Raw genomic sequence first — 22,017 nt, 5'->3', positions numbered from 1 at the left:
TGAAGAAGAAATGCTAAGGACAAAGTCATTCTATAAGTGACCTTTGACCTCTACGTGTGACCTTGACCTTAGACCTAGGGACCTGATTATTGAGCAAGACACATCGTCTATCCATGCTTATTATTTGTGTCAAATTATTTTGAAATCATATCTTGCATGTCAAAGTTATGGACTGGACACGAGGACCACATTATCAGTATATAATTATGTAGTGAAAATTGGCTAAGTTCAACCAAGGACTGTGACCTTGACCTTTGAGCTAGTGAAATGGTTTTTGCACATGACACATCATATATCCATGCTTATCATTTCTGTGAAATTATTCTGATATCGAACCATGCATGTCAAAGTTATGGCCCAGACACGAACACCACCCGAACACACGAACTCACACACACACAAACACACTCATGGACAGGGGTAACACTATATGCCCCTCCCCCATTTTATGGCGGGGGCATAAAAACGTCATCATTTATTCCAATCTGAAACGCTTCAAGACTCACCTAGTACAAGAAGACTTTTATTGATACTGTTTGACTCCACTAACGTGTCTGCTGTTGAGTTGGAATCCTTCACTTTTTCACTCCCTGAAATACAAAAAGTACTATATTTGTACTAAATCAGTACTGAAGATACTATATTTGTACTAAATCAGTACTGAATATACTATATTTGTACTAAATCTGTACTGAATATACTATATTTGTACTAAATCTGTACTGAATATACTATAGTGCTGAATATACTATATTTGTACTAAATCAGTACTGAATATACTATATTTGTATTGAATCATTACAGCCATTGCCTGCAATGTGATGGATTCTGCTTTCCAGTTAATGCTACACAGTGAAGTTACAGCTGTAACATGAAGCACATACTATATATATATATAACGAAGATAATTCAGGACTATTGTTTGTTGTTTGTCAATTTCTGTCAATTTAGTAACTGCTCTAATTGTTCTGAAAGTAAAACTTTTGATGTTCCTGTATGCATGTAATACAAAATCTGCGGAAAATAGCTCCATCATATACTGACAAGGAATAATACACTGACAAATGAATATTGTGGAATGCAATTAGGATTTAAAATCATATTTATCAACTATCCTGTAAATGGCAGCATAATCAAAATATAAATTCATTGTGTTGTTTCACTCTGATTTAAAATGGACAAATTTACATAGTACTATTGGAATTCAGACACCTGTGTATGCATCATAGGTGGATATCCTTTCACACATCTAAATAGAACCACGGACCTTCTGCATACCAGCCATTCAGTTCTTCCTCATATTAAGGAGCTGGTAATGCTCAAACTCACAGCAATCAATAATCAACTTTAACCAATCAGCCTCTTTGAATTAGAGATTTCTTATTTTTTGCACAATGGTGTAAGGTGTTCTCACCTGCAAGGTCAACAAAAGTGAGCTTTCCTCTTTTAGTGATGTAAAGATTTTCATCATCAGGATCCTGCATTTCTGAGTCTATAGTTAACATAAGCATACTGTGACTGCGACTAGAAAATTCATTCAACCCGTGTGAACCTGTCTGCCTGTTTCTCATACCTGAAATGAACAAATTACACAGCTTTTATTTCATAGGCCGAGAAAATGGTTAGGTTAAAAGCTGTTTCCTAACAGTATGTCAGTCATATACAGAATTCAGTTAACTTGTGCACAACTTCTATACCCATATGACGGTTGAAGCTGGAGTTTTATATGACTAAAGGGAGACAACCAGTTTTAATGAACAGAATACATCTCAAAATAAGACATAAAGAGTTTAGTCCCTCAAGTTTGTTTTTTTCACCAATGTAATTGAACTACCATTTGACAATATTTTTAAATCATGTATTAAAATGCTACACATAGAACCAGGGGTAGGTCATGTAGAGTATCTATCGTTGGTTTAGCAAAATAAGTTCAATGGTGCAAAATGGCGAAAATTTGTTGACATGTGACATGTAAGATAAGAATCAACAAACAAATGTATTGTTAAATGACTGTCATTATGATGCCTGAATACTGCTGAAAAATGGAATTAAGGTATAAGATCACTAATAGAGAACCTCCTTTTTGAAGAGTATTCAATTCCTACCATAAACCTACTTTGACAGCAATTCTTAGGGGGTGTAGGTTCAAGCCCTACTGGGACCAAATTTTTTTCCCCTTATTTTCCTTTTTTCTAGAAAGTTTTTACTTCTTTCAAGACTTATTATTGTTTTCTTGTACAAAAATGGGAAAGATGAATCTTATAAGCTATTTTTTGGTGTTCAAAGTGAATTTACTACTTAAACAGAAGGGGTCTTTAAAAATATTGAGGAACATACAGTGAAAGTTCTCAATTTTGCTTTCACTCTTAGGTTATATATTGTGGAAGAAATTTAGGTAGGTTTTACGTCTGCCCTAAGGTTATTTTTAAATGGAGTAAGCAAAATTCAAAACAGAAACACAGCATTCGACCTTATTTTTTCAATGTTGAAGTATGAATTCTGTCTCATTAAATCCATTTACTTGAGGCACCATAGAAAAAATGATATTGACATTTTTATTTTGTGTTTTATAATTGTTTACCAATAGTTTGATGTTTCTTTTAATAAAATTAATGGTAAAATGAGTTCTCTGCAAACATTTTGGATAGTGGCTATCACTTTAAAATTTGTCTCTACTTGAGCTTGAGGAGATACAAAAAGACAATTATACAAAATTTATAAAAAACGGCACGGTAAAAGTTGTTTAAAAATTGCAAAATAGTGCAAAACACGGTTACCTTTCAGAATATACCAAGCAAAGGCCATTTTGTAAACATTACTATTAGTGCTTTAATACCTTAATGGCATGCCTCTGACAACAACAACAACAACAGATGATTACATGAATATATTCTATATTGGAATGCTCCTATTAATGGGTAACTCTGGTATGTCAGGAATACTAAGTGACATCGACTTCTGTTACAATTGTAAAACACACCTGTTTATATTGGACAATTCAATTATTATACAATAAACATTTTCAGCTTTGGTGGGTTACACTGATCAATATCTATTAACCAGTCTAACAGACTATATCTCATTCATAGCCTGGCACTGCTATTCATTTCAAACAATAATGTTCATACATTATGACTGAACATTTCCTGGACCTTTAGGTATAAACAATTTTCTTTTTCCTAGGAGATTACAGATAAATCACTACATATTGATTCCAGTGCTTGTATCAATATACAATCTGAAAGAACAGTTTTAGTGATCAATATAATATTGGTATTTTTATAAGGCATCTTGCCACCAGATGTACAACACAAAATCTAAACAAACAGATCATCTCTACAGGATATCAATACTCATTAATCCATATCATTTTGATTAATATTTCATTTTACTACATTACACACATTAAACATTATAGATGGTTTTGTAAATAAATATAGCTTAAAACTTAAACATTCACTTTATATTTATTATATAGTTAACTTTCAATATAAATTGGGGGAAGGCCCATTTAAAATATTGCAGAGTTTCATCCTGAAGTTCACCCTGATGCATTGCTTTTGTAAACCTAATCATGTCTTTTTACCTTTCAGTCGGCTTTGCTCCAACCACTTAATTTATACACAGTGCTATATTTGTGACAGAGACTTTATGGTGTTTTTCTACTTTTAGCTCTAAGAATCGTTTGAACGAAACTGAAACCTCACAAGGATGCTACAGACCAACTTTGGTGATGGTCTACTTTGCGAGGAAGAAGTTGCTTAAAGCTTGTTTTTTCTATTTTTAGCTCTGGCAGCCCCTAAAATTAATCAAGCAGAACTATCTGAACATATCTGAGACCTCGCAAACATATTAAAGACCAAGTTTTGTGATGATCCATCCATTGGAGGATGAATGATTTCAGACACAATGTCTTTTATCAAATCGTCACGGAGGACAGAGATGAGCCTGGGGATCGAACTCATGACTCTGTGATCTGTAGGTCTGCGATCTCCCTATTGAGCCAAGCAAGCAGACAGTTTTATTTCCTTTGAAAACTGGAGAATGTAAGAACACTTTAACTACAGGTAGGCTATGACTTTGTTCAAATGGTATGTAAATTATGTTGCAAAGAGCTTTTGAATCAGACATTTGGACTTTATGCCATCTGGCAGTATTCCATGCATATACACAATGTCAGAAGGTTTTGGCTTCAAAAAGAAATGACTGCAAAAAATATCATGTCCACTATAATAGTGATTTGGTACAAAACCATGTTTTTTGGGGTGTTTTTTTTTGGTACATGTTAAGTATAATAGAAATATTCCAACTTCACATTTTTTATGACTGAACTGACATTGATTTAGAAGCTTTAATCATAATTTCCAAGTTATTCTCAAGCATTTCTGTCAATACAGTTAATGTATACAGTCAGGCAAACTAGATGGTTGTTTGTTTGAAAAAGAAACATGTCTCTCCATGCATTTATCAACCTTGATAAGGCATGGTTTTTTGGCAATAAAGAGAATGCGGAAGTAGAGAGAACTAGAGCTATCACTGAAGGTGATGAATGTACACCCCCGCATGCACTGACACAGTACATTGCAATTTGACGCACGCAAGACTGCATAATTATGTGGACTGTAAGTATAAAGACTCTATGTATATAGTATAGAAACAAAAAACAAAATCCCTTAACTCTGCAGAATATTTATCTAAAAGAACGTAACATGCACCATGCACAAGTAGGGTTGGTACTGATTACTTGTGTGAAGTTTCATTAAACTGTGTGCAAGGGTTCGGGAGATTAGGCATGCACAAGATTGCGTATGCAGACTGTATGTATATGGTGTATTAACAAAAAACAAAGTCCCATAACTGTGCAGAATTTTTTTCTGAAAGAACCTAACGTGCACCATGCACAACTAGAGTTACTACTGATCTCTTGTGTTAAGTTTCATTAAACTGTGTACATGGGTTCAGGAGATTATGTGCGCATAAGATTGCATATGCAGACTGTATGTATATAGTATAGTAACAAAAATCAAAGTGCCGTAACTCTGCAAATTTTTTTTCTGAAAGAACCTAACGTGCACCATGCACAACTACTGTTGTTACTGATCACTTGTGTGAATTTTCATTAAATTGTGTCAAGGGGATGAGGAGAGTTGGTTCGCACAAGATTGTGTCTATGTATATAGTAAAGTAACAAAAAACAAAGGCCCATAACTCCGCAAAAAAAAAATTCTGAAAGAACCTAACATGCATCATGCACAACTACTGTTGTTACTGATCACTTTTGTGAAGTTTCATTAAATTGTGTCAATGAGATGAGGAGAGTTGGTGTGCACAAGATTGTGTCTACGGACAGACAGACGGACAGACAACCTGAAACCAGTATACACCCCCTTACAACTTTGTTGTCGGCGGGTACAATAATGTATGTACATGAATTAGTGACTATAGCTCCAGCCGAGTTGTATGCAAATCCAACCAGCATTTCAGAAGACAGGTTGTCCGTTAGACCTCATTATATATGGTGATGATACCTTCACATGTTTAACTTCACTTCTCTATTAAACACTGCTGTGAAGTTTCATCAAAAGTCAACTAGATTCTAGCAGTTGAAAGTTTCCTTCCATTCAACTGCAAGCATTTATATCTTTTACTTACGATTTCAGACTATGCAAATAGCAATTATCATACAAATGTATTTAAATTCAATTTTGTTACTTTGTAATGGCTAATTTTTCATGGAGTACTGAAACCTACTTTTAGAACCTGAAATTGAAAGGATAATATTTTGGTCAGTTTTCCGATACATCAAAAAAAAAAAAAAAAACATCCAGGGGATGTAAACAATGAACAAAGGCAATGGCTAGCAGTTGTTCAATAATTTGACGGTCACTTGTTTGTTTTGGTTTATGAAGTGTTAATTATTGTTAACTTTTCTGTCTCCGTTTCTTACAGCCATTTTACATTGTTTACATTCGGAAACAGATGTCTGTGCAAGTTAACTCTGCTATTTTTGTAACTGTTTAAGTGTCATGGATGACATTTAATGGTTTTGTCACGGGTATGAAACGTTGCCTGCGGCACAAAATGTGCCGCACTGAAATGAAGACATTGCGCTTCCGACGGCGCAGGCATTGCGCAGGATGTTTACAAAAATAACGAGCAAGGTGAGTCATATTGAATGTTTTTGGTTATTGTCTTTTTACAGTAAAAACTTTTTAGAAATCGGGGAATGCAGCGGGATGTAGTTGTGTCTTGCCGACAAATCCATGCCCAGTTTGTGAAGAAATATGTAATATTGTTATTTTGCGCGTGTTTTTCATTGGATACAGTAACGTGAAAATTACAAAAGCAGTGAATATTCCGAGTCATTTCATATCCTGCTGTAAAAGGAATGATGTATTTCTGTAGTATACTATATAAAGACATGACATCTGATCGACTGAGATAAATACATGTCAAGGAAAAGGCATATCCCCACGTTCAGCCGACTTTTCAGTCTAGTGCCGCAGGCATCTCGATGGTGCCGCAGACATCGTGAGAGGCGCAGTCATCTTGAATACTATTTTAGTCGGTAGTACGTGTAATTTCGACCTTCTAAGATGTATTTAAGTACAAAAATATCAATAACACTGTTGTTCTTCCAGTTATTGTGTAAGACAAATCTTCTCAATCCGAACTTTGTATATATAAATAGCTATTTTAAGTAGTTTGCAATATTTTTCTTGCTCTTTTGGGGGATGGGACCAGGTGCCTCCCAGTTGAGAAAATCACGTCATTTTGTATCGAATCAGGATTATTTTCTCCTGAAAAACAATATTCAATTACCAAACATTCCCATTTGTAACAATTATTGATGCTTAGTTCAAAGCAAGGTATGAAAACCAGCATTTGAGCACAAAAACTGTCATAACTTTTGTCAGTTTTCAACCAATTTTGATGTTTTTGTTTCAGTTTCAGCATCAAGTTATGTTTCTTTTCTTTTTTTTCTTTTTTTTTTTTACAGTTTGGGCGTACTATTTTGATAAGCGATGAGCTGAATTTCGCCCTTCCCCAAAACCCCCGAAAAAAATGGCGAAATATCACTGTTTAGGGGCTTTCCGAAGAAAAGAAACGCAAAAAAGACACAAAAAACGTAAAAACATGAAACTTCCCTTAAAACGATACCGTTCCCAAGTTTTGTGTGGAAAAGAAGCAATGAAGTTATCCATAGTTAAATATTTTGTTTATATTTTCAGATGGATGTACATGCATTTAGTGTATATAAAAAGGAAAAAGAAAATCATTTCACCTTATGATCAGACGAAAACTTTATGTGTTCAGTCAGTGCACAGACCTAAATCATAGTTCAACGACAAAGAGTGAGTAAAATACGTTAATATTTTTGTAGAATTTCAGAAATGATTAGAACAAGTTAAGCCCCATTTTGGACATTTTTTCATTGGTTTTTTTCTACACAAAACTTGGGAACAGTATCGTTTTAAATATTCTTCGTTCGTATGTAATCCCAACTTGATACAAAATGACGTGATTTTCCCTGGCCCCATTCCCAAACACAGAAAGAAAAAATACTGCAAACTTCTTAAAATAGCTATTTATATTACAAAGTTCGGATTGAGAAGATTTGTCTTACTACTATAATAACTGGAGGAACAACATTGTTATTGATATTTTTGTACTTCAATACATGTTAGAAGGTCGAAATTACACGTACTATTGACTACAATAGGTGAAATTATTCTCGTTTCGAAATTATCAGGCTGTACGGTAATTTATTGATCTTGTTTGGCGGGAATTTAGAACGGGGTTTTCGTGGTAATTCGGGGGTATTTAAGCGTTACACAGGTGTAGCTAGAATTTTGACAGCAATACACATCAGGACCCACCCACCCTCCGTTATTTGAAGCTGAACTAAACTATTTAATGGACCATGGGTATATTTGAGTTATAGCTTTATCGCTTTATAAAATAAGAATTATTGTGATCCGACTTAAGAATAATTAATTACACTATTCATTTGGATTCAAAAACATGAATAATATACATTTAGAATCATAATTTTAAATAATAGTTTCGGAAAGCTGAGTATTTTAGTTTTGAATAACACGTTTGTACGATTATTAAATGTATGTGTTAGTTTCGTTCCATGCCAAAGCCTGATGGGTACAACAAGAGGAAATCCACGCTATAGAAATGTTACATTTACTCCGCGAAAAATGTAAAGACATTTGCTGTCAAAATACATAGTCTACACCTATACTGAATCTGTTTTTTGTTCTGATAATTGAGATTAGAGAATAATTGATTTACTCACAGCTTTAGTGTGAGTAATATTCAAGATGACTGCGCCTCTCACGATGTCTGCGGCACCATCGAGATGCCTGCGGCACTGGACTGAAAAGTCGGCAGAACGAGGGGATATGCCTTTTCCTAGGCATGTATTTTATCTCAATCGATCAGATATCATGTCTTTATATGACATACTGCAGAAATACATCATTTCTTTTCCAGCAGGAGGTGAAATGACTCTGAATATTCACTGCTTTTGTAATTTTCACGTTACTGTATCCGATGAAAAACACGCGCAAAATAACAATATTACATATTTGTTCACAAATTGGGCATGGATTTGTCGGCAAGACACAACTTCATCCCGCTGCATTCCCCGATTTCTAAAAAGTTTTTACTGTAAAAAGACAATAACCAAAAACATTCAATTTTACTCACCTTGCTCGTTATTTTTGTAAACATCCTGCGCAATGCCTGCGCCGCCGGAGGCGCGATGCCTTCATTTCAGTGCGGCACATTTTGTGCCGCAGGCAATGTTTCATACCCGTGTTTGTTGTATTTCCAAAGCAATCTTTGAAAGTATGTTGATTTTAACAATTTTCATTGCTCCAATACTGAAAACAAAATTATTGGACCATGTACAGGTAGAACAATTTTTTTCTGTCTGTTCTGTAAAGCAGATCTAAGGCAGATACTAAAACAATAGCACTGCCGTGGTGGGGAACATAATATGCCTGAATAATAGATTAGATTGAATGAAAATAAAACTGGAAACAGGCAGACTGATGACCAGCACCATCATATAATATATCCAGCTTATCAATTCCCATCATGAAAGTGACCATGCATCAAGATATAACAGTCACTGTAACCTTAACATTAGACCACTGACCTCAAAATCAATATATGTCATTCACTGCCAATGAACAATGTACCTGCCAAGTTTGAGGGTCAAATTCACTTTGCTTTGTAATAACATTCACAATGACCTTGACAAATGACCCCTATTTAAACCTCAAAATCAGTAGGATTTATCTACTGCACAGTTGCATTGTGCTTGACAAATAAAAAGATTGGAGGTCAAGGGGTTGTCAAGGTACTGTGTGAAAAAGGTTTCTTAGTAATAGTCACTGTGACCTTGACCTTTGATCCACTGACCTTAAAATCAAAAGGTGTCATCCACTGACATGTGCCTACCAAGTCTGATTTTGTTTGTTTTGGGTTTAACGCCGTTTTTCAACAGTATTTCAGTCACGTAACGGCGGGCAGTTAACCTAACCAGTGTTCCTGGATTCTGTACCAGTACAAACCTGTTCTCCGCAAGTAACTGCCAACTTCCCCACATGAATTATCAGAGGTGGAGGACTAGTGATTTCAGACACAATGTCATTTATCAAATTGTCACGGAGAACATGCGCCCCGCCCGAGGATTGAACTCGCGACCCCGCGATCCGTAGACCAACGCTCTTACCTACTGAGCTAAGCGGGCGGGCTTTACCAAGTTTGAAGATTGCAGATCAAGGCATATCAATATATTGAGCAGAAGTGGTTTTTTTTGTATTAACAGTCACTGTGACTTTGACCTTTGATCTACTGGCCTCAGGGTCATGATCAGAGTGGACACGAAACAAACTGATATGACCTTTGTGCCATGTTTTTTTGAAATCCTTCAAGCAGTTCAAGAGTTACAAAGTGAACATGAAACAAACTGATATGTGGTATTGTGGTGGTGTTGCTCCATGGAGGTTGTGCCTTAATTTTGCTTTATTTTAATGCTAGAAAATTCAATACATATACTGTGCTTTCAAAGTTACTGGAGAGTACCATTATTAGGTTTGCATTGTATCACTGGTCAGTTAAATATTGTTTTAAAGAATATGATTTGTTAACCAGTTCATTTCTGTTTACAACCTTATCTTGGAAAGCAGTGTCATATGGATCTAAATTCACTTAACTGTCCAGTCCATAACTGCATTTCAACCAATACCACTTTGGAACACTGTCATGAATACATGGCATGGTAGTAATTAATGATTTTACTATGGACAGGATGTTGTATGAATTTGGTTATAAATGGTATATATACTTTCTTGTCAACAGGATCATAGCAAAAGGCTCCATAATGTTCCTCAAGAACTTAGCAAAAATACTACTTGTGGCTATGTTATGTAATGTGTATCTTTCTGGCTACATTATGTAATCTAAACAATTTAATACCTTCATTTTCTACTTCTCCTGTCTCTTCTGGAAGATCTTTCATTTTTTCTGGATTTGGTAATCCAATTTGTACATCATTTATATCCAGCCTCATTGGTCCTATCTTCTCACCATTATCTGTAACCAGGTAACATACATATAACTCTTTCTCATCCAATTCAGTTACAACATCATCAAGATTTAAATCAGCTTCATCAACTTCATAAGCATTAATGTCATCTTTGTTATCAGTAGGTCCTTGGCTATCAATGGTCTTCTCTCTCCTTCTTTCTTCTTGTTTCTCCCTTATTTTTTCTATTGTTTTCTCTCTAATCCTTTCCCTAATTTGTTCAACTGAATCAGGACCTCTGATTTTTGTGATATCAGGACTTTCAGCTTGGCTCCCAATTAAATGTCTTGGTGGTTCATCTTTCAATGAAGGACTCCTACCATCTTTATATTGTTCTTTGCCTTTTCTCCATGGTGATCTCCTATCCTCCTCTATTTCATGTTTGTTTTCTGTGGAAGACAAAAACTTGATTCTGTCACTCTTTACATAAGAATCAATAGGTTTGCTTTTTTCACTGTCTTTATCTGTTTTGCTTAACTTACCATCCTTGTCATCCTCCTCTGACTGTTTTACTGACATTTCTTCTACTGGGGTCATCATTTCACCATTCCTGAAATCATGCTTTGGTCTGGAATATGTATTAATACTGTCTGAATAAAATGGTATCACATTTGATGGACTCCCTGGCTTATCTGGTTCATCAAAATACTTGTTTAAGTCATCAGTTGACTTTCTCCCAGATTTATCTGCTTTTGTTTCATATGTTGGAAGCCTGCCTACTTTTTCTTTATGTTCATTCATGGATCCCTTTGACTTTTCTTGACCAGTTGGAGTTTGTCTTTGAAAAGCTGGTGGTGAACTTTTTGTCTGCATTTCAGATTCAAATGACCTTTTGCTGTACTGAGACTTTGGACTCCTATCTCTAACAAGTTCAGTAGAAGAAGGTGGAATGTTCTCAGGCAATGGTTCACTCCTCACTGACATGTCTGATTTTCTCATTTCACTTCTTGAATTTCCACTCTTATTTCTTATCACATACTGCACCTTTTCATCTTTACTTGATGAGCTATTTCCTTTATCTGAAGTTTGTCTCCCATAATTATCTCTTTCTGTAGTTCTGATTGAGTTAGATTTTGTGTCATCTCTTCTGTTTGACTCCTTCACACTTAGATTAAAACTCTCTCTATCAAATCTTGATTCTTTCATGGCAGTTTCACCTTCCTCTCTTCTAGTGTTCCTTCTATCTGGTTCATATCTTGAAGTTAAAGGACCTCTCTCATAACTTCCCTTTCTATCATCAACTCTCCTTTCCCTTTCATATTCGAGCCTACCATTGTTTCTTGGGTCTCTTTCCTGTCTGTGTCTTTCCTCAAAATCTCTTCTATCTTTATCTCTTTCATTATCTCTTCTTTCTTGTTCGTATCTTGGATCATATTTAAATTCTTTTTCATAATCCCTTTTACCAACTTGATCAATATACCTGTCTCTTCCATGAATATTGTCAGGTAATTTGTAAGACCTGTTTTTATATCTGTCTTCATCATTTAGCCTGTATGTTGCTCGTCCATCCCCTCTGTATGTAGTCTGTCCATCACCTCTGTAGGTCTCTTGCTCTTCCCTCCAAGCTCCATTACCGTATCCTCTAGCTCTATATGTATTATCCTGACTTCTGTATGTACCAAGAGAAACAGGTGACCTTGAAGGCTTCTCAAGCTGCCTTTTAATCCAAGAGTCTTCTCTGTCAAAATTCATAACACTTCTTATTTCTGATCTTGTCTTTTGAGCATAAAAGTCCACTTGATATTGATTATCAAATCTAGTTGGCACTGCTTTGGATGATTTTTGACCTGTCAATTCCTGGTCAGTGAAAGCATTTTTGATATCAGCTTTCTTCAATATTTTTGCCTCTTTTTCAAGCCTGGCCTGCCTCTCCTTCTCAGCAAAATAACCTTCAGAGGTTAATCTTGTATTATCACCATCTGTTAAAGTGTCTGTTCTCCTTGGTCCTTGGTCTGACAAAAGAGTACCAGCTATACTTTTCTTATCACCATCTTCATTCAGATGTTTCACTTTATTCTCTCTGTTTGATTTGGGATCAACATCAAAATAGTTTTTCTCAAGTAGTGACCTTTCACGTTCTGCCTGTTCTTTGAGAAGTCTTTCACTGATAGGATTACCAGTTGATCTGTAAGTGTTTAAGATTGGAGCACCACCTTGTGTCTCTGCAATCACTGTATCTAATCCAGGCACAGGACCAACGAAAGCTTCAGGAGCGTGATGTGTTGGATGGGCTCCCTGCTGGAATGGTTTACCTGTAGCACCTGGAACTGTGCTTTCATAAACTTTATCAATAGGTGCAGGACCTGTTTCCTTGACCACTTGTTGAACTGGCTGGTTTCCTCCTGCAAATGATGGGAGGTAAACAGGAATGTCAGCAACAATATGTCGTCTGCTGATAGTGTTCCCAGCATGCACTGGTATTCCAACAGTTACTGTCTGTGTTCTGTTTGTGAATTCTGATTTAGGGCTGTTGACATGAACATGTGATTTAACAGTAAAATCCCCAACAGAAAAGTCATCAATTTTTTCTAATTTCTCTAATCTTGCTTCAGCTTGTAATTCCCTTTTATGAAGAATCTCACTTTCTGTACCTAGAAATTTGTTTGCTGGCACATTGCTTTCCCTGAAGCTCAAACTGTCATCATGTTTTTCTCTAGCCTCTTTTGAAATGGCAGGATATAGAGAGTTTTTTGTTAAAATTGCAATATGTTCTTTCTTTGTAACCTTCAATGGCAACCCAGATTCTTTGCTTTCTGTTGGGTATGGAATTGCATGTTTTCCAGAAAGGATGTGATCCAACTGCTGATATAATTTCTGATTTTTCTCACTTTCGAATTTCTGTTTTTCTCTAAAAGTTGCTGGCTTTTCTACAGAAATGTTACCACTTACAAACTTAGTTTTTCTAGCTGTTTTATTTCCCCCTGTGCTTAGTTTCGGAACATCATTACTAACATTATTTCCACTTAAAACGTTAACCTTATTCCTTCCTCTTTTAATTCCCAAATCATCTTTCTCTTTTTTCACATTCTTTATTTTCACATTTTTTGTCCCATCTTTCAAACTTAAATCATTACTGCCTCTCGCTAATGCAACGTCTAAATATTGAGGTTTTCGTTTACTGCCTACAAATGCTGTTTGATCAGCTGATTTATCTAAGCGAGCCGTGTATGTCGCTGTTCTGACTTGTTCCGTCTTAAGCATGTTTAATATTCACCAAAACACTTAACCTAGTATTTGTCAATTATGTTTATTTCTTTTAAAAAGGTCAATAATGGTCATAAAATCCACATAGTGTGTTCAAACACTGATTATAATTTGTCAGTCAGGGAGAGTTTAAGAATCATTAACATGGCCTGAAGAAGTATTTAAACATGATTTCGAAGTTATTTCAACTTATTGTTGTAAGATATTAATCTCTATTCTATAGTCATTTATTTCAGTTCTCTTTGATCTGATGATAAACTTTACTTCAGAAATACACAATAAAACTTGAACTAATCAATTCAAGAATGCAAATCGATCAAATCTATTGATTATGTGAATAATTACAAATTGTGTCCAGGGCCAGTTTTTTCTTCCATATACAAAATATGAACAGCAATTACAGTATCCTGGTACAGAAAATATTTCCTCTATCTCTTTCTTACAATGTTTATTCAGAATGCAGTTGAAAATCAAGCATGCCTGAGATCCTGATCAATGTGAAGAACCCCTCTTCAAAGTGTCATAAATAATTTCTTCCAAAGTTTGTGCAGATCAGAAGAGAAAACCAAACACTTGACAAGCTAGTTACATGCTACTCATTGACCAAATTCATCTTGATATTGTGACAGTATATCCAAGTTTATCATCTAGATTACAGTTTAAATCCTAATCCTGACATTTATTTTTAAGTGTATCACTTGTGTTTCCACTTTTTTGTAATAATATTTCTCTAAATAAAGCTGGAAAAAAATATCAATTTCAAATTTCAAAACTTAGGATTTATTCACAATTCAATTGTTTAACTGATATTTGTTAAATAAATTCTATTGAAGATAAATTCAGCAAACACAAAGAAATCAGCAGCATGCTTGTTATGTTTCAATGTCACAATTCTCTCCATTCTAACTCTATTGTAAATGCAAAATGCATTAATAATTATCCTTCCATTTTATAAGTAATTCCTCCAGAAAAAGTAAAAATATCTTATTTTGTTATCTTTAGGTCATTTGTATCCAGGTTTTTTGTCTTCGCTTCACAATGAATGGATCACTTTCAAAATTTTCTTTTCATACAGTTTAATGCTTTGCTGGTTCTTTTTGAAAACATTACAAAGAAATCAAATTTTACAAAACAAAAGTTGTTTTTTTTCCACATTATTTATGTACTAAAATATTTGGTATCATATAAGAATTGGTTCCACTTTGTTCTGAAATAACGTAGTTAAAATAGCTATTTCAATGTTTGCAAACATTTTGAATTTGAGTTTAACACTATGTAACCTCAAATCATAAAATAATTTGCCATTTCATTTGATGAAACACGTAAGAAATTTTGTCAAAACTGAAAAACATGCACATTATAACTCAGCTGCTGATCAGTGCTATGTTAACACTGCATATATCTCTTATATGATCAAATAAAACTTCATTTCTGCTCCATGAATTCATTGAATTAAAATAATTTTCAACCATAGAAAACTATAAAATAAGTTTATGACAACAATAATTTAATATGGTGGAAGCCTTTTAACAAAGAGGCTCTGAAAAGCACTATTATTATTATAGCATGTTTGTTTGGACTATATTCTTCAATAGCAGGCAGGGTGATAAACCCCTCCATCGAGCCAGGGGACAACTGATATAATTACCTTTTTCTTTTGTATCTATTCAAAACCTTTTACAGAATAAGAATGAAGAATACACATTAAATATAAACTATACCTTGGCCACAGAAATTTGTTGCAATTCAATAGATGCAGCACTGACAGTTTGAATGAAGAAAGAAATATGAGTACCATATTATGTTAAGTGGAATCATGACAGTGTAACGAAGAATCAGGAATCTCGTGTATTCCTGTTACATGGAATTATATACCAGAATGACTTTATGTATAATGTGAAGGTCATTTAAGCTGAATAGAACCAAGTATCCAACAGAAACACTAGTATTAAATGTAGGGGCAGGGTATCCTTGTAGAATAAAATGGCTTTATGGTCTGTGCAACTCTTCAAAACTGAAGGAAGTAAACTACTGTATAAAATGTCTTCAGTATATACTATAGATGACTGGCAACGTGAGTTAGACAAACAAATCCTTCAGTAACAAACAGACCAAACTTAGATTCAATCTTCAGCTGCTAGTGGACTAACACTTTTATTTTTTCATAAGTCTTATTAATATTTCTGGACAATTAAAGCAAGCATGTCTTTCAGCTTTCCAATAAACTGGCATGAGAGGAATACCTTTTTCTTTTAAGATCAGTTTGAAAACTTCTGTGCGTTAAATAAGAGTTTTAAAAAATATACCAATTCCCAGCCAAACAGAAAAATATCAATACAAGGACAATAAATCTAGTGACGACTTACTAAAAGAAGAAATCAATTCACTCCCTTCATTTATTATTCTGTGTTTAAGTTGTCTAAGGGAAGTAAATGCAGCAAGTTTACAGAGACAATGTGTATAGTTGGGGAGTGTTGAGACCTGTAACTATGTTTAAGATAAATGTTTTCTCTGTAAAGAAAACTTCAGAAACTGATCAAATATTTAATCCATTATGTTTGTTCTAATACCTTAAACAAACATTTTAAATTCAGATAAAATAAACCCAGTAATCTGCAGATAATTCACACTATTCTACCATATACCAGTAGTATATATCTGTTGTAATCTTTTAAATAATCAAGTCAAATATGGTTTCCGAATTCATATAAGTGTAAGAATGACAGGAAAATATTTTGTTATATTAAGCAGTTGACAGTGAAAAATGACACTGTTTAAACCTGTCCCTGACCACAGTGAATCATAGTACAAGTGGTCTCTTAGTGAAATACACAAATAGGAACAATGTTGACTGCAAGTCCTATATCTAGCTCTGCCTTGAGTTACTCTAGATATCTACCGTTACGAATACTGGTATGATTCTTTTTCTGGCAAAAGTGAAACTTGGGTCAAAGCAACAACATTGAATTTTATGTTGAAGGTACATAGAAAATTCCAAACTATCTTCATATTGGGGTAGGGTGTTCTATAATGTCTATTTTTTATGGCACATAACATGGGTTAACAGAGGCAGCTGCTTAAGAAGTAAGCCTGATCCAAAGCTCTGAATATTAGGGTTTAAGTACTGGTAGTGTTGGGAATCATACAAAAATGCCTGATCATTGATTAAGCATAACAAATCACATCTTCAAATAATAATGCAAAGACACTTTATCAAATGGATGTCAGTCCAGTCACAGTATGCTGTTCCTAACTCAAATTTAGTTTACTTATTTTAAGCAAACAAACATCATTTCTTAACTAATTTTTTTGAGCAAATTTTGGTTTTCTATTTTAGTAATGATTACCTTGACCTAGACCATATTAGTTGGTCCAAAAGCTCACATGAGCTTATGCTTGTACTTGTTTGCTATCTTGTTATTTATTTATTTGGGTTTTACGGCACACCAACACAGTATAGGTTATATGGTGCCAAACAGGACTACAAATTTTGGTTCCACATCTCATTTACATCAAAATGAAAACATGAGTTGTCATGACTTCATGAATTTCTTCATCAAAGCATGTAATGCATTATTGTTTAAAAATGGTAATTTAAAAAGTCTTATTGTACATACATGAATTATTCATAAATGAAAGGCTATTTGCAGAGGTATTTAAAAAGCATTACAATATTTACCAAGTAACTATAAGTAAAGTTTTTGAAAACTATTCTGCTTTCTTAACTCATTTAAATTGCACTTCTTTGAAAGAAGTTAAACTTTGTAAGTATCTGGTACTTGAGGCTAGCAAATAAAGTGTTTTTATTAACATAAAGGAGATGAAAGACTACATCAAGTACTGGTGACAGCTAACTGGCCCTATGTTCACAATAATACATACTAGAAGTTGACCGTTAACTGGCCTTAAATTGAAGTGTCTTTATTTACCCAAATTCCAGTTTAAACACGAGGACCTTGACCACAATGACAGACAGCCAGAAAAGCTTCCTTTTTTAAGTTAAACAGTCTAGTTTTGATAAAAGCACCATGTAAGTTATCAGGAAATATGTTGTTTAATTAAATATGCCATTATAATGAATTTTAGCAATGTCAGACGGGGTATGTCTATTTTATGACACATATCAAGTACTGCAACATGTAAATAAGATATACAACTTAAAATACATTTTCCCTAAATCAAAATCAATCCAAGCTGTTTGTTGACAAACCATGTATAAATTGCTATCTAATTCAATAAATGTTAACTATAAACAACGACAATATAAACAAAGTCAAGTGAAACCATTTATCACCTATTTCTCTTCTTTGCCACAAGTTTAAATCAAACATTACCATTGCAGTTTTTTAAAAAAAAACAAGAGCTGTCTCCATAGGATGACACATGCCCCTGATGGCACTTTGAATGAATAGTTATGGTCGATGTTAGAGTTTAGGATCTTTGACCTACGGACCTGGGTCTTGCGCGTGACATGTCGTCTTACTGTGGTACACATTCATGCCCAGTAATTTTAAAATCCATGCATGAATGACAAAGATATGGACCGGACACGCCCATCAATGCACTATCATGAAATATGACCTTTAACGTCTAAGTGTGACCTTGACCTTTGAGCTACGGACCTGGGTCTTGCGCGCGACCCGTCGTCTTACCATGGTACACATTCATGCCAAGTTATTTGAAAATCCATCCATGAATGACAAAGATATGGACCGGACACGAATGCACTATCATGAAAAATGACCTTTAACGTCTAAATGTGACCTTGACCTTTGAGCTACGGACCTGGGTCTTGCGCGCGACACGTCGTCTTATTGTGGTACACATTCATGCCAAGTTATTTGAAAATCCATCCATCGATGACAAAGATATGGACCGGACACGAAAATTGCAGACAGACCGACACAGACCGACAGACTGACAGATGGTTCAAAAACTATATGCCTCCCTTCGGGGGCATAAAAAATCTTGCTGATATCAAACAGCTATCACACATGTTTATAATAAAGCACTATGCATTCAGTAACTGCACAAGGAACTAGGCCAAAGCCTTCTCAAGTTATCATCTGGAAACTGTTTAACTGTTTCGGGTCATTATGACCTTGACCTTCGACATACTGATCTGCTGGTCATGACCAACCTCCCAATAAACTTTCATAATCCTAGGCCCAAGTGTTCTTGAATTATTATCCTGAAACCGATTGGTCTATGGACTGACCAACCAACAGCCAGACCAACTGACCGTCATCAGGAAAACAATATACCCCCTTCATCAACCTCCCTATTACATTTCATGATCCTAGGCCCAACCATTCTCAAGTTATCATCCGGAAACTGTTTAACTGTTCTGGGTCACTGTGACCTTGAGCTTGACCTACTGATCTCAAAATCAATAGGGGTCATCTGCTTGTCATGATAAACCTCTCTATTAAGTTTCGTGATCCTAGGCCCAAGCGTTAAGTTATCGTCCGGAAACCATTTAACTGTTCCAGGTCACTGTGACCTTGAATTTTTGACCTATTGATCTCAAAATCAATAGGGGTCATCTGCTGATCGTGACCAACCTCCAATCTACTTTCATGATCCTAGGCCCATTAGTGTTCTTGAGTATTCATCCAGAAACCGATTGGTCTACGAACAGACCGACTGACAATCAGACCAACAGACTGACCCACATCAGAATAATAATATACCCCCTCCTTCTTCTAAGGGGGGCATAAAAATGTTTGTTTTGCAATCAAAGTTATATCTATTTCATCTTGTATAATAATAATTAATGTATTTCACAAAGTCCAATTAATATACAAGGACACTAGCCAACTGCCAAACTGATCAATTCCATTTCTAGTTATTCCTGCGTATACTTTAACACATTTTCTGACAAGGAATAGCTATATATAATGTAATCCTGGTTTTATATTCAAGTTACAATCAAGATTTTTTGTCAGCTGCATGCTATGCCAAAAAAATGTAATGCTATTCTGTTCTATCTTGCTTGCTAAGTGAGTTTTGCTGTTAATCAAGGCTGATGTAACAGATCAGTAGTGTTGGTTACTGGTAAAAATTTACAAGTCCATACATCACTACAACAACAGCATCATTATTCTAAAATGACAAATCATAGCTTTTCAACAGCTGATTCAGTCAAACTTACTTTAAGTGCCACCTGTTACATCTACTATTGTTACATATGCATATCAGATTTGAAAAAACAACTGCTTGTAAAACATGTATGACCACTATGATGGCCTGTCCCATTTTCAGTCCCAAGATCACTTTGACCTTAACCTTTAACCTTCTGATCCTCAACATAATGATCACCTCCTGAACACAGTCAATCATCCTACGAAGTTTGTGGACTATAAGCCAAAGCAGTCTTTAGAGAGCTGAAACTGTATTCAGTGTCAAAGTCACTGTGACACTGACCTTTGACCTACTGACAGTCATAACATTAGCTGGCATCTACTGACCAAAGGCAACCATCCTATGAAGTTTGAAGGCAGTGGAAATCATTCTCAGTGTCAATATAACAGTGATCTTGACTTTTGGCCTACTGAACCCAAAACCTTACCATCTTCAAAAATACCACCTGTTCCAATGTCTAACCTTCTTCAAGAACACCATAAGTTCTAATGTCTTACCTTCTTCAAGAACACCATTTGTTCTAATGTCTCACCTTCTTCAAGAACACCACTTGTTCTAATGTCTTACCTTCTTCAAGAACACCACATGTTCTAATGTCTCACCTTCTTCAAGAACACCACATGTTCTAATGTCTCACCTTCTTCAAGAACTCCATTTGTTCTAATGTCTCACCTTCTTCAAGAACACCATATGTTCTAATGTCTTACCTTCTTCAAGAACTCCATTTGTTCTAATGTCTCACCTTCTTCAAGAACACCACATGTTCTAATGTCTTACCTTCTTCTAATGTCAAGAACACCACATGTTCTAATGTCTTACCTTCTTCAAGAACTCCATTTGTTCTAATGCCTCACCTTCTTCAAGAACTCCATTTGTTCTAATGTCTCACCTTCTTCAAGAACACCACTTGTTCTAATGTCTTACCTTCTTCAAGAACACCACATGTTGTAATGTCTTACCTTTTTCAAGAACACCACATGTTCTAATGTCTTACCTTCTTCAAGAACTCCATTTGTTCTGATGTCTCACCTTCTTCAAGAACACCATATGTTCTAATGTCTTACCTTCTTCAAGAACACCATTTGTTCTAATGTCTCACCTTCTTCAAGAACACCACTTGTTCGAATGTCTAACCTTCTTCAAGAACACCACTTGTTCTAATGTCTTACCTTCTTCAAGAACACCATATGTTCTAATGCCTAACCTTCTCCAAGAACACCACATGTTGTAATGTCTTACCTTCTTCCAGAACACCACATGTTTTAATGTCTTACTTTCTTCAAAAACACCACTTATTATTCTAATGCCTTACCTTTTTCAAGAACAGTACTTATTCTAAAGTCTTACCTTCTTCAAGAACAGCACTTATTCTAACATCTTACCTTCTTCAAGAACAGCACTTATTCTAAAGTTTTACCTTCTTCAAAACACCACTTATTCTAAAGTCTTACCTTCTTCAAGAACAGCACTTATGTTAACATCTTACCTTCTTCAATAACACCACTTGTTCTAATGTCTTACCTTCTTCCAGAACACAACATGTTGTAATGTCTTACCTTTCTCAAGAACACCACATGTTCTAATGTCTTACTTTATTCAAGAACACCACTTAATCTAATGCCTTACTATCTTCAAGAACACCAGTTATTCTAATGTCTAACCTTCTTCAAAAACACCACTTATTCTAATGTCTGACCTTCTTTAAGAACACCACAATCATGTTCTAATGTCTTATCATCTTCAAGAACACCACTTATTCTAATGCCTTACTTCTTCAAGATCACCACTTATTCTAAAGTCTTACCTTCTTCAAGAACACCACTTATTCTTATGTCATTCTTCAAGAACCTCACTTATTCTAAAGTCTTACCTTCTTCAAGAACACCACATTCTAATGTCATTCTTCAAGAACACCACTTATTCTAATGTCTTACCTTCTTCAAGAACACCACATTCTAATGTCATTCTTCAAGAACACCACTTATTCTAATGTCTTACCTTTTTCAAGAACACCACTTATTCTAAATTCTTACCTTTCCTAAAGAACACACACCATTTAT

The 22,017-nt window shown here is 35.0% G+C and overlaps 1 protein-coding gene across 20 annotated transcripts in view; it reads right to left on the bottom strand.

Moving 5' to 3' along the window:
* LOC123534316 (kinesin-II 85 kDa subunit-like) overlaps positions 1-22,017 on the bottom strand; it is a 174,644-nt gene that overhangs the window by 52,454 nt on the left and 100,173 nt on the right. For 12 of the 20 annotated variants that reach the window (XM_045316512.2, XM_045316508.2, XM_045316509.2 and 9 more), the window contains 2 exons: positions 1,415-1,573; positions 507-590 (listed from right to left, as the gene is read on the bottom strand). In XM_045316512.2, the coding sequence (XP_045172447.2) occupies positions 507-590; positions 1,415-1,573 (243 nt within the window). Of the gene's footprint in view, positions 1-506; positions 591-1,414; positions 1,574-10,500; positions 15,309-22,017 lie in introns of those variants that run through there. The other 8 variants (XM_045316503.2, XM_045316502.2, XM_045316497.2 and 5 more) reach the window with 6 other exon arrangements.

This window comes from Mercenaria mercenaria, chromosome 12 (assembly GCF_021730395.1).
Source record: "Mercenaria mercenaria strain notata chromosome 12, MADL_Memer_1, whole genome shotgun sequence".
Classification (NCBI taxonomy): Eukaryota; Metazoa; Mollusca; class Bivalvia; order Venerida; family Veneridae; genus Mercenaria; species Mercenaria mercenaria.
This window is presented reverse-complemented; position numbering and strand designations above follow the sequence as displayed.